General features: G+C 44.9%; 4 protein-coding genes across 4 annotated transcripts; 1 reads left to right on the forward strand and 3 right to left on the reverse strand.

The window, feature by feature from the left end:
• Positions 1–5,368: 5,368 nt before the first annotated feature.
• Positions 5,369–7,758, reverse strand: APUU_80997A (uncharacterized protein; the record flags this gene model as incomplete). The annotated part of the gene is made up of 2 exons (XM_041697340.1): positions 5,369–6,462; positions 6,537–7,758. 2 exons carry the CDS (start codon positions 7,756–7,758, stop codon positions 5,369–5,371), a joined length of 2,316 nt encoding a protein of 771 aa, XP_041562880.1.
• Positions 7,759–8,780: 1,022 nt separating this feature from the next.
• On the reverse strand, positions 8,781–10,840 carry APUU_80998A (putative general amidase; the record flags this gene model as incomplete). Its single annotated transcript, XM_041697341.1, has 6 exons — positions 8,781–8,938; positions 8,994–9,084; positions 9,169–9,920; positions 9,989–10,130; positions 10,183–10,452; positions 10,529–10,840. The coding sequence occupies 6 exons, from the start codon at positions 10,838–10,840 to the stop codon at positions 8,781–8,783; spliced, it is 1,725 nt and encodes a 574-aa protein (XP_041562881.1).
• Positions 10,841–13,079: 2,239 nt separating this feature from the next.
• Positions 13,080–14,956, forward strand: APUU_80999S (uncharacterized protein; the record flags this gene model as incomplete). The annotated part of the gene is made up of 5 exons (XM_041697342.1): positions 13,080–13,149; positions 13,217–13,281; positions 13,342–14,430; positions 14,495–14,599; positions 14,708–14,956. 5 exons carry the CDS (start codon positions 13,080–13,082, stop codon positions 14,954–14,956), a joined length of 1,578 nt encoding a protein of 525 aa, XP_041562882.1.
• A 1,025-nt stretch (positions 14,957–15,981) lies between these two features.
• Positions 15,982–17,460, reverse strand: APUU_81000A (uncharacterized protein; the record flags this gene model as incomplete). The annotated part of the gene is made up of 3 exons (XM_041697343.1): positions 15,982–16,960; positions 17,039–17,274; positions 17,341–17,460. The coding sequence occupies 3 exons, from the start codon at positions 17,458–17,460 to the stop codon at positions 15,982–15,984; spliced, it is 1,335 nt and encodes a 444-aa protein (XP_041562883.1).
• Positions 17,461–17,846: the final 386 nt, after the last annotated feature.

Consider the following 17,846-nt stretch of genomic DNA (forward strand, 5'->3'; position numbering starts at 1 on the left):
TATATTAGGTGCCTGTTAATAGAGGAGGCTGAGATGTTTTTTAAAGAGGAGAGATATTTAAGGATAGTTCTTTAGTAAGGCTGGAGGAGGGTTTCTCTATTATATAGTATTTTAGGCTGCAGATACTATATTAGGTATTTGATAGTTTCCCAGGAATATATCGAATTTTATTTAGAGAATAGTGAAAGAGGTATTAAGATAGTCTTTAAAGCAAATTATATTATATTATATTTATAGATATTACTCTTAGAATAAAGAAAGATAAGAAATTAAAATAAATACTAAGTTTATAGTACTAAAATCAGGTTTATAATATTAAGTATATAAGTAGTCAGAACTTTAAGAGAAAATAATAGAAGATTAATAGTAACTAAAAAATACTATAGTTTATTATAGGATAGGGCTGATTAGGATACTGTAGTAGTAATACTAGTATTAGAAGTAGCAGTACTTCTATTAGTAGCTATTATTAAAGATAGCTGTAGATAAATATCTATTAGTCTAGTAATAATAATTTTATCTATAGCTATCTTTCCACCTGCTGTAGCTAGCTTTAATATATTTAGTTAACCTGTTTTCTTCCTACTCTATCCTATATATAAGTTGAATTAGGTGTATATAGTCTTATTCTTATTAGTATACTTAATATTTATATATTTCTAGTTTTAGCTGCTAGGCTGTTTCTAGACCAGCTATGTTTTACTAAGAATATAAGAGTTAAATGTATACTTACAGTACTATTTACTGATTATATATAGTACTATATCTTTACTGTTAATATTAATATTAATCGTGCGGCTGAAGCTGTGGAAGATTATAGTTATAAAGAGATTAGCTGAGTCCTTAGCTTTAAAAAGTATATAGGATTTACGGGTTTTAAGATCTATAAAGTAAATAAGGGGGCTGTTATAAGTTTCTTTTATTATATATATATAGCGGCTGGTCTAACTAATAAAGATGACTTTAAGACTACAGGGGAATTTTATAGAGAGGTCTTATAGGGTTTAAGTAGAAAAGCTGGTTTATAATTATTGTTATTAAGGGTATAAAGACTGTTAAAGAGGATATTAAGGATATTATAGTTATTAGTATATTAGAGGCTGTTCAGGGTATCTATACTATAATAGTAGGGGGCCTTATTAATCCTAGAATAAGGGTTAAGAGGCAGGGTACCTGTTGTAGCTGAGTTTAACGTCTATATTAGTAAAATTATTAGATAAAATAATTTTAGTAGAGCTGTAGTATAAATAATATTTATTTAATTATTAATAGGTTCTAGATAAAGCTTAAGATAAACCTCCCTCTTTTATATTATTAGAGCTGTTGAGCTAAATGATAATAATATTTATGCTAGTCTTTTTTAGATATATCTAGTGCTGGCTACTCAGCCTCTCAGCTATCCTAAGCTAGGTTATATAAGGTATAATATATCTCTACTCTTATAGACTTATACTAATGCTAGAGGTATAATTAAAAAAATAGTATAACTCTCTTAAGATCTTTGCGCTGATAGAGATAGAGATTAGATGATTAAGTTAAGACTACTTTATTAGAAACTCTTATAGGGCTGATCCTATCTTCTCCTGTTATAATGTTCCTGTTAGTTTTAAAGGTTACTAGGAGGGTTGATATATATTTTATGTAGGGGGTTGAACTAGTAGAGAACTATTAATATCTAGTCTAGTTTGTTATCTTAGGAGTTCTGGTACTACTCTCTAGATGTTATCTACTCTTTCTATAATTATATAATAATATAGTGAGAGTTACTAAGTACTATTAATAAGTGTATAGAATATGAGTATATATAATAATATTTATTACTAATAAGTTCTTCTAATATTAAACTTAGGGGATAAGCTTGGTATAATAATTAATAGATATCTATATTATTCTAGATTCCTTCTCTAAAGGAGTTTAAATGTTTTATATTAATATCTTAAGAAGGTGGGGTGATCTATCAACCCTGCTTAGCTATACTAGAAGTAGGATTCAGAGATTTTACTGATTTTAGTATATTAAAGCGAAGGATAGCTAAGTATATAAATAAATATCTTACTAAAGAACTCCAGAGTACTTACTGATTTAAAAGAGATGCAGATAATTATTTTAATAATATATATAAGATACTAAGTTTACTTTTAGTTATAAATTATAAGATACTAAGTTTCTTTTTTCTATATATCTATTATATTATCCTAGTCTTTTCATGCTATTGTTAAAATTATTATACAGGTTTTTTACTCTTATCTCCTAAGTAGAAGGGATAGAAACTAGGTGTTACTAGTATATAATAGAATCTTAAAAGCCTATAATATAGTTAGAGGCTATCTAGATAGAAATAATAGTACTGCTTTTAATTATTCTTAGTACTGAACTACTTCGCATATAAATAGTACTATTCTAAGAAAGCTTAGTTAACTTACTAATATACTTATTTACTATTCTTATATTACTGTTAGTATAGAGTAGTATTTAGTGATTTTCTTTTATATTATAAAATATACTTAGACTAACTTTGGATATTAAAACTAAAGAAGATTAATCCTCTGGAGATAGTTATATAAACTTAAAATAAACCTTAAAATATCTCTAGAGTATACCGGGTATTTTCTATTAATAGGAGATTCACCTGGGTAATATATAATCCTTGATTTAGAAGTATAAATACTTACTATATCTAGTATATACTATTGTCTAATCTCACTATTAATTAGTGTTTCGGTAAAAAGGTTATCCTGTAAATATAGTCTTTCCGGCATATATTTAGTGTAGATAAAAAATAGACTTGTTAAATTATACTTTATAAAATTGCTTCCAGTAATATACTTATTATAGGATGACTTCTACTAGATATTAATAAACTTCTTTATCTTACTGTAGTATTTCTTAGCTGTTTTAGTATATAACTTTTCTTATTTATTTATAAGATCAGGCTGCTCTCCTGGCTGTTAATTTATTCTTTCTATTAATATATTAATCCTCTTATATAGAGCTATTATTTCTTGATTATTTTTAAACTCTGTAAGAGCAGCTGTATTAAGCTTTTAGAGTATATTAAGATTATGGTAGTAAGTTATACTCTCTTTAATCTCTAAGTATTTATAGTCAGGCTCTAAGTTCCAGTAATATACTTATATATTAGTATATTTAAATTTCGATTAATACTTTATATAAGTATTTAGATTCTGATAATCTAATACCTGACTGCGGATTACCTTAGATACCTTTGCTATAATAAAGTAAGTAATAATAATGAATATAATATTTAGGTAATATATAATTAAGAGTACCTGCTACCCTGCCTTAAATTCTATAAATCTTTAGCGGGTCCCGGAAATGTTCCTGTTATACTAGGGCTGTAAATTAATAGTATATAGATAAAAAGGTTAAGCTATAAATAGAATAAGGATTATTAAAAGTTACTATATAAAGTACTAGTAAGTTCTTTATAGTATTATTCTATTTAAGAGTCTATAACTCTTGCCCTTTAGAAGGAATAGTAGATAAGAGTTTATTTATAGTATAAATTCCTCTAAAGACCTAGTCTATTATGCCTGTAATTATAATATAGAAGATAAAGTTTATCCTAAGTATCTTTTATTTTAAAATCTAGTTCTTTAGACTATTACTTTTAGTTATATACTAGTAGAATTAGGGATAGAGGACTTATATAACCTTCTTATTAATATAATGTTTATCTTTAATAAATTCTGGATCTATAATAATCTATTACTGAATTATATTACCTATACTTTAAATATTAAAGGTAAGATGCTTAATTATAAGTTAGTTAATAGCTATTACTTATATTCTAGGGATATTAGTATATCCTATAATAAAGGCCTTTATTAGTATTTCTATAGGAACTAAACTTAATAATAGTATCAGCTCTAGCTCTAGAGCCTATAAATAAAGAGAGAGTAAAAGTATCTTAAAATCTTAAGTACTTATAGGGGTAATCATGCTTGTTATCTTAAAATAAGTATCTTAAAAGTAGTATAATAACTGCTTGACTATAATAACTATTAAGATAGTTACTATAGATACATTATCTAGTAATAAGTAAGGTAATTATAATAGTAAATTACTAGTTATGATACTAATTAAATTCTTAACTAATACTGAACTCTAATTAATAGTATTAGTTGGAAACTAGTCTCTATACTTTAACTAATGTTCTAAGAATTTTAACTTATGCTGAATTATGTCTTCTTAGAATAAAACCTCATATACCGAGTTGCTGAGAGAGAAAATAGAATAATAGCTAGAAAATAAAAAGGCTCTTCTATTTATACTATCTTAGAGAGTCTCTCTGTGCCTAGAAAATAGTGTTACAGCTCACTTACCTTCTTATTTATTTCTCACCCACTTTCTTACCTGAGTGAAAAATATCACCTAAATCACTCGCACTCACCCTATAAGCTAGTGGAATTTATAGATAAAGCAGTAACTAGCCCAGGGCTTATCTACTATTCAACCGCGTTCAACTAGTGGCTTAAGTACGGCTGAGCGGACGGGAAGCCCTGTTTTCCACACCCTGTGGTCGTATGTACTAGATTAGTTCTGTGTTTCCCTCTTATCCAGATTTATCAGATACCAATTAGCCCCGAGAAAGGAGACAAATGGTTCCCGTTAACATTATCTTATTGTCCGTGTACTTTACCATGTCTTGTTCGGTGGTCTTGCTGCTCGCTTGATGTGAGCTTCTGCGGCCTTGCGTTGTCAATACTATTGGATTTTGGTTCGGTTTCTATCAATGGGGCTTGGACCTGGTTTTATGCCTTAAACCCACCCCATTATCCTGACCCCTTCATATTGTCCTCGAACGCAAGTACGCCAACAGGGTATTGGGTTTATCGTGGATATATCCATCCAAGATGCCGGCAGATTTCATGAACGCCGATCTCATCCATACGGTACTCCCCCGACCCTAATACACTGCTCTCGAGAACTTTAACGGCTACCTTCTTCCTCCAGTGCCCGGAAGAGATACACCTTCCACATCACCCTCTTATACGGTTTATAGCTGCCAGGGCCTCCCTCCGAGACGATCCTCTACTTACTAGGAACCCCGAAAGACACGGCCACGCTGGCTGCCTGGCTAGAAGAGACTTGATTCTTTCAAGATATCTGTCCAAGAAAGCCGCCGTTAGCGCAGGCCGAGGACAACCCACCCTCTCGATATCCCTTATTTGTTATCCTATTTTTCTTTTCTTTTTCCTTTTTTTAAAAAAGAAAGCAATAAAGACAGTGGCAGTATTTGATATATAAAATAGGAAAGCTACCTAATCAATTGCATGAGGAGACGGTCCGGGAATGCCCCATCCAGAAGGTAATATAAAAAGCTTAACATCTCCACTCCTCATGTCTAACCAACAACCCAGTCGCGCTTCTGCAAATCATCCCAAGTGCTGCCCACAAAGTAGCCCTCTTCCGGGAAGTTGCCCAAGCCTAGGCTAACGGACTGGATGGTCCCCACGCTGGTATATCGCCCGTAATAGAGGCCATCATCTGTTGTCTGCACTGATACTAATGCACACTGATGTAGTCGCCCAGGACGAGAATTTTTCGATTCGTCTAGAATTATCCCCTGTATATCGTGCAGATGGAAGTCGACCGGTTCCTTCGTCTTTAAAAGTAACACTGTCGCTGGGACGTCTGGGTCAATCTGGGACACTTTAAGCCACTCCTCCCAGGCTGATTGCCCATCGTCGTGATCAAGGGTACGGACGTCAAATGCCCTAGGGGACGGGAATGTCCACGAAGGTACTTCTGCAATCTGGAGCCCTCGAGGCGTGATCTTCCCAGGTCCGTGAGCAAGGTACTGAATCTCATCTGTATACCGACAGACCCTAACGGCCCAACGCATGCCGTCTTCTTCAAACCGCGGCCCCTCCTGGAACAGCACGTCCTTCGGAAATTCGTCTAGCATAGTGTACAATTTCCGCATGCGCTCGTCAGACTCTTTTACCTTGAGGATCTCCCCTACATCAAGGTTGAGGACACCGGCTAGCACGATTGGACGATCGCCGTCCCTACTAGAAGCCCGTGTAGCAACATTGAACCAATTCCAAGCAATCAACTGATCCTGCGAAATGCTCGCATCAATAAAAGGGCTGGTGAAGACGTCGACGAATTTCTCAAACTTGGACGCATAGTCGATGGTGTGCTGGAAGTAGGAGTACCAAACGCCGGCGGCGAACCGGGCAATTCTCTCCTGGAAGACGGGAATCTTGCCCTGGTCAAGCTTGGTGAGAAGCTCGTCGGCAATTGTAGAGATGTTGACTGGCTTGTCAGAGAGAATGACGTATAGCTTGCTTTTCGCGGCCAGGCCCTCTTGCAGTGTCCATAGTCGGCGGATCCAGCCTGAGCAGTACAGGACCCGAAGGCAGAGCTCTAGATTGCTTGCAGACCGCGAGTCCACCTGCCGAATCTCCGAGTCGAGAAGCATAGTCCGATACGCTGTAATGTAAAAAACCATTTTAGCGACATATTCTCACAACATGGTGCTGTTAAACTTGATCATTTGCGCTTACCACCGACATAAACATCGCGGATTCGTTGAATCGCCAGACTGCGCACCTCACGTGCATGCGGTATGCAGAATGTATCAATCCATACCAGGACCGAGTTGTCCCCTCGCTTAGCTGAGTTGAACGCACGATGGGCGAATCGCGCAGCACTGGTATGCATCGCCCCGAACGGTCCGCTTTGATATTGGGGGGTATACTCCTTGTCAGTGAGGAGCATCCTTGCGCGCTCGTAGAGAAGTCCTAATTGACAATTCGGCAGCGAATTGCTATGCGGGTTGCCTAGTCCATCTGCCCATACATGGGAAACGGCCACATAGGGCTTGCTAGTCCGTTTCTTCACGACCTTTACCGTGTAGTGCTTGCTGTCCTCCTCCGGAGGCGTGATCTCAACTAGAGGAATCCCTCCGCCCTCGAGAATCTCATGTAATGCCTTGATATCGGCGTGGACATGCTCGCAACTGCAATCCTCCTGCACGTGGCGAGTAACATAGAGACTCTCGTCTACATTATCCGCCACGCATTCTGTCTTGTTACAGAGCTCGTGATTCCTCTTGTTCCACGCTGGTTTGGTACGCACCAATTGAAGCAGGTACGCCGGCGTGTCCACCTCACCACCAGCCTTGCGACACTTTTCGGCATCAAGGGGGCACCATCCATCCTTGACCATCTGCTCTACATGGTCTGCTCTGAGAAACATCCAATGCTGAACAAAGCTTGGTCGGTTCTGGGGCCCATCTCGCTTGACCGTGACGTGCCAAAGCGCATGGCATGCCAATTGAATAGCCAGGCATATTTGCGCGCTAAGATACGGCGAATATCTGGGAAGCTGCTCGCAGACTTTCTTGATGATCTCGACGGATCGCACGCCGCGCGAATCCTTCTTCCAGTCTTTGGTTCTGCCAATATATCTTTCCAGGTGCTTTGTTGTAAGGTACTGCCGGTGACCGTCCTTTCCTTCCCCTTCCCCCTCCGTGAGGAGAAAATCAGCCTGATCTAGTTCGTCGCCGAAGACATAATGAAGCATGCCAAAGTAGAGCCAGCACGAGATCATGGCGTGGTAGTCCTGCGGAATGGTGCCTGAACGGAACTTTTGTGTCCCTGGTTCTGACTCCCAACCTTGCCGCGTGGGGTATGTGTCCCAGTCGCCTCCATCGTAGAGTGGGCCGTGGTAGCAAATCGAGAGGGGCTTTGGGGGCTCGTCAGGAAAGAATAAATGCTCCGCCATTGTGGGTTTATATCGCCGTTTGAAAAAGAAAGAGTGTTGGAGTTGTCATCGTGGTCGACCCCGCCTCAGCTGGCTGCTGTCAGACTACAAGCGGCACCTTGGCATGGACAGGCTGATTACAAGCGTAGTTACCAAGACTAGCTCTGTCCGCATACTGCTGGAATGGTGGGATGGGGCAACTGCTTTTAGTGGTTCCACTCAACGTATTCAGGATGCCTTGCACCAGTCAGCGCTAACAGGGGTGCATCCTGATTTTTCTATTCTTGAGTCTAATAATAGTATATTAGGAGAGAAATTTTATTAAGCCTAGTGGTACTAGGGGAACCTACTTGGATGCCTCTTAACAGAGCGGGTTGACGGCCTGTTTGGGTTCAGACGGGCTTGAGTATTGATGCTCATAGTGATAGGGAGGAGTTTGTTCCTACCTTTCAGCAAGACCAGCTGTGTTCCACTCGCCATTGCCAAGCATCCGTGGTATATCTCCAGTATATATATGCATCCAAGCAGCCCGAAGAGGAGCGGATATCATCAGGCTCTTATAGTAAGAGGGTATACTCAAACAACATGTAACTAGTCCAGCTTGTCAAATACAAGTACTAGGAGCGGCTGTCAGACAGTCACATTCACAGAGTGAGAATCTCAACTGGGGACTGTAGAGACTCGCCTTGCATTAGCAAGGCTGCGGCTGAAAGATACAATTAGCAGAGCATCTTCAATGGCTTGTTGGCGCCTGAGTAGACTTTCTAATCGGCAACGTTTTAGCCTGACGCCACCTTGAAGTTTTGTCGACCACTTCTAGCACTCTATTAACTTAAGATGCAGAATAAGTTGAATCTCAATTAGCGAGCTAGCGTACTGGCCCGGCAGTAGGTAGGATAACATATAGTGTTGATGTTAAAACTTGTTCCTGCATCTACGATTCGCTCCGCCTAGAGCTTGCTATCGGGACCATTGTCCATACTATTGACCTGGTCCTCGGCCAACCCGGTATGAGGCAGAAATAACGATCTACTCGGTCCTTGTCAGTTATATCGGCCTCTCAGAAAGCATGTATGTACTTGCCTTTCCCCATTCAAACAATCGTTCACCATCTTTGCAATTTGCAAGCACTCCTCATCGCGGAGAGTGGTTGTAAACAATTGGACCGCACACGGCGCACCTTTGAGTAAATCATAGTCATCTGCAAAAGACTTAGTACTCCTGAAACCATCCACAAAGGGGTTGACAATACTCACACCCCGGCCCTACTTGATTATGTCGAAGCTCAAATTTCCGCCCCTTATCAACCTCATCCACCTTCCCATAAGGAATAACAACAGACGGGTACTGCCCACCATAGATTAGCCACCCACCATCTGCACAGCTAAGCAAGAAACATGAAATAGAGTAACAGTCGAGGGGGACCCATACATCCAAACAATTCAAGAATATCGTATACGGCGCCAAGCCAAATCCATCATGCCTCACCGCCGTGCTCTGCGCCGGCGGCGCAATACAAACATCAAGGCCGTACTTGCGCCACAACGTCCTATATTTGTCGCGAAGTTCAGCACGGCGGGCATTCAAGATCGTAAATTTCCCCATACTATCAGCCAGGCCACTGGGATCAGGGGAGATAGTTGACTTGTGGAATGATCGCAGACGCTCAACCTGTGTGCCTATATGCAGAATTGCGGGGGCGACAGGCTCGTTTGCGGCGACGACGTGCGAAATGGCTGCTTGGTCGAGGCCGAAGAGGTGCATGGCTACTTCGTTGAGCTCCATGATCAGGGTTTCCGCTGTTGAGAGGGGGATCAGATCGTGGCCTGCTGCTTTGAGAAGGGTGATTGCTGATGTTAGCGTGCGGCGCACCGGAGGGTGGAGGGGGAATGCAGGGTGCTCGGGGATGACGCCTATCCTTAATTTTTTCTTCGGAGGGAGGGCGTCCAGCTTCCGCCAGGGAATATCGAGAACGGTGGAATCATAGAGGGCGGGCTGCGCGGCAAAGAGCGTCTCGAAAAAAAGTTGTATCCCCTCCAGATCCAGGCAGAGAGGGCCCGCAACGGAGAGTATGAAGCGCATCCCGGGGGTGTTGCAAGCCCGCATTTTGCCGTTGGGAACGCGCGAGGCGCTCGGGCGGAAGCCGTAGGTACCACAGCAGAGGGCAGGGATACGTATCGAGCCTGTGAATTTGTAGTCAATGGCTGCTTTCAGTTTTGAGTCATCGTATGGACATGGGTGATGCTCGTACCGCCGATATCAGTGCCAACGCCCAAGGGTGACCCTCGCAGTGCGATTAGGGCTCCCTCGCCACCGCTTGAGCCTCCCGGGTTGATGGCTGTATTCCAGGGGTTCAGCGTACGGCCGAAGACATTGTTCTGGGCTTCACTGGTCTAACGCTGCTCATCAGTAACCAGAGACATTACAGTATGGAAGGTGGCGTACCATCATCGTCTGAGGCACGTTTGTCTTGACATAGATCACCGCTCCAAGCCTTAGAAGGATATCGACTAATGGCGAGGTCTCCTTCGAGGCCTCATCCATAAACGCCACCATTCCGATTGTCGCTTCTGTCCCTTTATAATGGAAGTTGTCCTTAATACTAACAGGAAGGCCATGCAGTGGCCCAGCCAGATTCCCCTGCGCACGTAAGGAGTCCAAATACTGAGCTCGCTCTAGTGCTTCGGGAAACATGGTCTCTGTTAGACATCCAACCTGTTTTGTTCCACAGTGTCAGCATACACTAGTCCTACCGGGCTCCAGGTCGAAATCTGAATTAAACATAGCATACCAGCTGCTGCGCAACTGCCGCTCTTTTGCAATACGCCAGAGTCACTTCTGCGGACGTCAAGGCGCCCTTTGCCAACTCGGTGGTAAGCTCACGGACTGTATAGTTCTCTGTAATCTTGAGTTCTCGAGCTGTCAAGATGCCGGATCTGCGAATGAGATTTGCTCGGATGAAATCGTGCTTATATTCGGACATGGGCTTTTTGAACGTAGACAGCAAGTCGTCCGGGACTCTCCATTCTAGTGGAATTTTGTTGAAGCACTCTCTTTGCTTCCTGAAGACCCGTTCTTCCCATGAGGCCTGGTTGGTAGTCATGGCGATTGAGATCGGGTGAATATATCGGATGGATATCTGAAAGAATATATACACCCCTAAGTGACCCTAGTGTGAAAGAATGAATAGGGCTTGAAACTGCTGCCAGTGCGCGCAGCCAGAGTCTACTTATAGCGGGACTGACAGGTAGTTATTCTACATGGAGAGTGGGATGGTAGATGCGTCGGTCCATGACAGGCAGGGGAGGGGTTGGGGTCAGCGATCTAAACATTGGGCAAGGTGAAATGGCGCTAACATCCCGAGAAGTTTCGCCGCCTCGCTACTGCTTCTAATTCGTCTCTGTTCCATGTCGTTTACCGGTACGACTGACTTCGTGACTTCGTGACTAGTAACTAGTAGGTGGGTTCCTCCGCGTAGCTTTTATCAACTGCACCAACCTCTGCGTCCACACCCTATGCAACACGCCCTCGTTGAACTAGAACCCAATGGCGCCCTCTCATGCCTGCGACAGATGCTATTCCCTCAAAGTTCGGTGTCTATCGGGCCCCGCGGCTAAGTGCTATCGCTGCTACCGTCTCCACAAGTTATGCACCTTTGCCCGGCCGAGGGGGAAGCGAGGGCCCAAGCCTAGGACTCTCACCCCTGATCCTCTTGAATCCTCGGGCGAACCTGGATTGCCATCATCGTCTATCAATACTCCGCATTTCCTATCCTACCCGGTAGAAAGCCAAGCGCTTATCCATCAGGCCGACCAATCCGCCCAGGAACTAGCTCTGACAACGATACTGCGCCATGAGACCTTGTTTGGGCCGGTTTTAGCATGCACTGCCTCCAGGATCTGCAGCTTCTTTTCACTCGGACCACGGCTGAGCATGGAGATGTATCGCATAATCAGGTCCCGCGTCGCAGAAGCCCCCGCACTACTTCTGAGACCATACGACGCGGTCACTCGAGTCTTCCTGCGCTGCAACGCCAATAATAAAACACCCTGCAGCGACGCAGACTGGTCTAGCTGTGCGTCGGCTCTTCAAACACTCCGCGATGCACGCATTAGCCGGCCTGAGCACGTAGGCATTTTTCTCTCCCTCGGAATGAGCCTGGTGACGTTTCATCGTTTGATATCAGGCAGATCGGCGAGCAGTATTTGCCGATTCACGCTATCACTGATTCGATCATCCTACTACTCCGAGCAACTGAGCGAATCAGGTACTATGGGGCTTGCGTATCTTGTCTTTCTTGACACGACACAGTCTCTCTTGCGAGCGCAGGTGCCGGTCATTGAATACAGAGTTAAGGATCCGTGTTGGGTTGACCAGCAAGCGGGTCTATGTGGTCCGCTACTGCCACTCCTTTACCGGGTTTGTCTATTAGGTGCATCCATTAGAGCTTGTGATGGGCACAGCATCCTGCCGAGCTCATTCGATGAGCTGAAAGAGGAACTCAACGCGTGGGCGCCAACTGTGTCACAAACCGTTCGCGAGCGCTTCTCGGGAGCGGAGATGTTCCTTCTTATCACCCAAGCCAGTCTCCACCGTACAGGCGCTCTACTCTTTCTACATAGGCTGAGATATCCGTTTGGAGAAAGAAACGCCGAGGCCGAAGATCTTGCAAGGTTAATCGTCGACGAGATGGAGCATTGTCTGACTGTAGCGGGCCGATATCCACCCAATATGACGCTTATACTCTTGGTAGCAGGGGCAGAAATGCATGACATGATGGGGAAGCAGAGAATACTGTTGCTCGTCTCCCGAATCCTTGGGTCGAACTTTTATCCCTTTATCGCCAACCTCCGTCTGCTCTTGTGGCGCGTGTGGGCCGGAAGAGACCAGAGAAGAACCAGATATCTTTTTCAGCTGTTTGAAGAGGATCCAGAAATTAGCGTTCCTCTCTAGTAGATATAATGACGAGCGTACTGACGAGCTTCCATTAGTCCATACCAGTACCTCCTCAAATGCCACTTACTACCAAGCTGCAGTGCGTATTGAACTCGTACTATCTGGTATCGTGTAGTTTCTGGAGTTTATTCTAAAATTTCTCCGCCTTTCCACCGGCATTGATTGGGTATTTATCTCTGCGGCGGGGTGTGTAGACGTTCTTACGTGTAAATTAGATTGCTCCTCGAATTTCCACCCTGCTTAAAGCATACGCACCAGCCAAGGATGGGGAACGAACGGATTCGTAATTATTTAAAACAAGTCTGGCTTCGACATGAAGACGATAAGTGCATAAGATTCAGATCTACGCCCTTGTTCTTACAACATTCGCTTCACCTTTACCCACAATGGATATCCAAAGCCGGGACTCTACCTCATCACGCACGTTCCCACCAGGAACTGTCTTGCTTGAAGACCGTAAGTTCAGCTCTTCTCGGAGCCATCGTTGTTGACATCCGCCCGCTTATGCTTATACCTTTGGAAGGACGGGCCTCTGTTACAGAACTAATTCTGAACCCCACGCCCTCAGACGACCCCGATGACCCATTGGTATGAATTCCCAGATATTTTGCACCTTATGGTACAGCATCCGGGCCTAACGCTGGCAAGAACTGGTCCCCTCTGCGCAAGGCAGTCAACTTTGCCCTCACTTGCAGCTACGTCTGCTTCACCTTCGTGCTGGTCGACATCAACAGCCTAGCGTACAGGGGATACATAGCGGAGCTCGGCCTAACCTACGCGACATTCAACATGGCCAGCGGCAGCAATTTTATCGGCCTCGCGTTAGGCTGTCTCTTCTTCCTCCCCTGCGTGCACAAATTCGGTCGGCGTCCAATATATTTGCTCAGCGCAACTGTCCAGTTCGCCTGTGCCGTGTGGTGGGCCAACTTCCACAAGGCTGGAGAGTTGATCGGTGTAAGTCTGCTCGCTGGCCTGGCGGGCTCGATCAGCGAGGCTATTGTAATGATTACCATCGTGGACTTGTTTTTCGTTCATCAACGTGGCCGGCTCAACGGTGTTTTCGTCCTCATGCAGAGTATTGGGACGACAGGGGGTCCTATAGCTGGCGGATATATTGTCGTTGATCTCGGGTGGAGGTGGATGTGGTGGATCGTGGCCATATTCCTGGGTGCGAATCTCCTTCTCGTGCTGTTCTTCTTCGAAGAATCCAAGTACTGCCCAAGCCTGGATGGCTCGACGACCTCACCTGGACAAGAGTTAGCCACAATTCACAGCACCGACGCAAAAGACAACAAGAATACAGCTGAGCCAGGCAGACCAAGCCGGAAATCCATCCGCCAACGTTTGGCCTTGGTTACGAGAACACCGGGTCCAATCTTTCAACACTTCTATCAGCCCTTGATTGTCCTCCTCCTTTTCCCAGCTGTGGCCTTCACGGCAGCCACATACGGAATCATGCTCGCATTCTTCTCCGCGTCCGCCTCGGCCGGCGCATACTTCCTCATCTATCCACCTTACGACTTCAGTCCTTCTGCGATCGGCCTCTTCCATCTAGGAGGATTCATCGGGGCTCTCTTGGCCACATTGAGCATGGCACCATTGATCGACTGGGTAATTATCCGTCTTGCGAAGCGAAACAACGGCGTCTTCGAGCCTGAGATGCGTCTCTGGATGAGCGTCCCAGCTGCTCTTATCAACTGTGCTGCTATGTTGCTGTATGGAATCGGTTTCGGGGATGTAAACTTTCCCATGACCCTTTATATATATATATTTGAAACCAGTCACTGACACTCCAATCAAGGGCCTCCACTGGGCCATCTTAGCCTTTGCCCAAGGCCTTTTCGGTTTCGGCTTCATCACTACCGCCGACGTCGCCTTGACGTACCTATCTGACAGTTATCCAGAGGTGAGCACAGTCCTTCTAACCATCGCATCGCATATCATGCAGCCCCATCATCCCCTTGCATACCTAGAAAAACATGTGAAAAGCACAAGCGCCAACAACTTTCTTTAGATCCTCGCCGACGCCCTAGTCGCGGTGGTCTTCATCCGCAACGGCTTCGCGGCAATCATCCGCTTCGCCTTCACAGACTGGATTGGTGGAATGGGAATCCGGAACACATTCATCCTTATTGGGATGATTGCGCTATCTTTAGCTATTCTTCCGGTTTTATTGATCTTCTTCGGCAAGCGGGCCAGGGTGAAGACGGCCGAGAAGTATAGACGTTATGCGCGAAGGCAGCAGGTCCAGAGGCATTTCTGAAGCATTTTAAGTCTCCTGTCCGGGGAGGTTATTTGCGCGGTCGCTCTATTACGGTTATGACAGATGATTGGGAGTTGGTTTCTTGTCGGTTAGAAGTGGTGTCTTACCAGTATTATAATTGTGGTCCACCGTTACGGTAGTTAATCTGTAGCCCATCATGAATGAAAATTCCGTGGATGACTCAATGTAGGCTTACCAAAGTCTGATACATATTGTTCCCTGAAAGACCAGAATCCATGGCCTCTTTTTTTCGCCGTAAACCTTTCTGACAATGCATAATGCCTTGCTATCTGCGAAGGCATTGCCTCGTGTGAGTATTTTGTGCTTAGGCATGGAGCCCGCTACTATCAGCTAGAGAGCTATGATCATGCTGGCAGCTCGCGCAAGGCACTGCAGTGCTGTTCATCTTCTGTTGGGGCACTGTCGGACGGGCCCGGGATAAGCCAGTCGTGGTGCATGCCCCGGAGTGCTTACAACACGGTGTCTCCGCACGGAGATTTTATATGGGAATTAAACTGAGGTCTCTGGTTTCGAGTGATCCTATTTACTTGCCGGGTCTCTATTGGGCTCGAGATTCTCGAGCTGTAGAAGAACAAGATCTAGCTAGTTGCGCCGCCGCCGGAGTTGATGGTGATAGGAAGCCAGTATTGGGGGAGTTTAGAAAAGAGCTACTTGGTGCGCGAAGGAACGTTTATGGTGCCAGAGCAACGCTGGTAGTTGCTGATGCATGAACTGGTATTGTGCTTCTACAGTAGCCTAACTTGTGCTGCATATTGACTCTGTCGGATTATGCCGCCATAATGGCCTCGACCTTCTGCACCACCGGGTATGCCCACTCGCCATCGGTCGATGATGAGTTAACAGCGTAGAGGCGAACTTCGAAGAACTCCACATTAGAGAAATCGCGCACAACGGGGATAGATACGCACAGGTAATAGAAAATCTCCCTCCTCCAGCAGGAGCAGGAAGCCAGCTATAGGATTACGGTTGGCCTACGATTCATGTACCAAGCAGGACAGGCCAACTTACTTTGATGTCCAATTCTGAGGAGGTTCAGCATCTGCGGGCTGCACCAGGATCTGGAAACTAGCGTTTTCTGGGCCAGTGCTACACTGTGAGGTAAGGTCGGAGCGGTCCCCTAAAGCATATCGATTAAGTGGATTGGGGATCAGATACTGCTCTGCATCGTACGCAGTGATGCTCCAAAATCCATCCTGTGCCAACGGAGGCTTACTACTGAATGTAATTGTGTACGCCTCTTTCGAAGCCAGAAAGAGAGTGGCACTACCTTCGTTCGTCGGATCGCGGTAAGTTGGATAGACAGCCTGTGAAGATACCAGCGCTAGATATCCATAGTAGGCAATATAATACCGCTCCTTGTAGTCTGTGCCATAGTCTCCTTGTGCAGGCGGCGATATACCATACCAATTATTTTTGAGATCGACTACCATTGGCGGACTGGAGGCGTGGCGAAGCACATCCTGCTGGGATCTTTCAGCTATCGCAGTCAGGTTAATTCCGGTCGGTGTAAACCGGCCGTCGTGAATACCAGCTTTGCGCAGCATGCATTCTACACGCGGCTGATCAGAGATATTGCGCGAAGGATTAAAGGGTGTGAATCGAGCAGCCATCTGCATAATTCTCGTTGGGACATCGCTCGACAGCGATTCATTCACCAAGGCAGCGGCCAGCTCAGGAGTCGGGTGCTTTCGGTCCGCAAGAACCGAATACAAAGACGTCTGGTTCTGAAGGGAATGAATAGATTGCAGGTCACTGTCGTTGTTTTTCACAAGGAACCGGCCAACAAGGGCACCATAAGGTGTAGGGGAGTTGATATACCCCCGAAGTCCGTTGCAGTCGCGGTCCTGGTTTCTACAGCGTTGAGCTTTCTCTTCGCACAACTGAATCCCCGGTTCTTGTCCAATGTCGTTGGCATAGCTGATGCGGTATTTGCCTGGACTGTTGTTGCTGACGCTGCCTATATTGGCATAGTTGTTGCCGTAGCTGGATTCGTTAGTCTATTTTCTTTTCTCTCCTTCCTTAATTCGTTGTGCACGCAGCATGTGGCCAGGTCTGGCTTACAGGTCATAGAAGGGGAATACCCAATAGCGATCCCCCATCGGGGGAATTTCAATAACCAGGTCTTTTGCAGAAAGATCTAACACGGCCATAGAATAAAGAGTGTCGACGTTGGGACGTACGACGCTCTGGAACGCAGCGGTGGCTAGCCCTCGCCCGTGGTCGAGAGTGTTGGTGCCATACTTGCCTGATAATAGAGGAAGGGCGAACTGTGCGTAGGCTAGAAGGGGATACCCGTACTAGGATAAAAGTCAGTTCTGCTTCGTGACTTTTGTAGGGAGAATATAGGAACAGATTCAGCTTACAATCAAGGAAAACTCGGTGGCTTCGTCCACACTAGGTCCCGCCTGGCCCAAAGTGGTCGAATAGGTGGAAGGCACAAGCCGCGCCAGCCACACAGAGTATTTCAGAATGGATAGTTTCATTGCTTTGAACAAGTAGCGCCGCTCCTTACGAGAAATCAAGCCTGCGGTTGCAGTCCGTGTCAAAGTCTCGGGAAACTTGTCAAGTTATAGATATACCCCGGACAAGACGAAACCGAGGCACATGGTCGGTAAAAGGGCACCCTCCGGTAACTGCCATGCCTTGCCCGCTAAGATTGATAATGTTACCGTTTCATGTATGCTGGAGATCTTAAAGCTCACGTACTGTAGACGCCTCGTTACGAGATGGCTGTGGAGATGTTTCCCCTCCTTTTGGGTCATCCTTTCCGGGGGTTGTAATGGGACCAATCATTTCCTTCAGTGGGACGGAAGTTGTCCTGGCCTCTCATGCAGAACCAAGTGAAATTGAGCACCGACCCTCGTTGCCG

Source organism: Aspergillus puulaauensis, chromosome 8, assembly GCF_016861865.1.
Source record: "Aspergillus puulaauensis MK2 DNA, chromosome 8, nearly complete sequence".
NCBI classification, from domain to species: Eukaryota; Fungi; Ascomycota; class Eurotiomycetes; order Eurotiales; family Aspergillaceae; genus Aspergillus; species Aspergillus puulaauensis.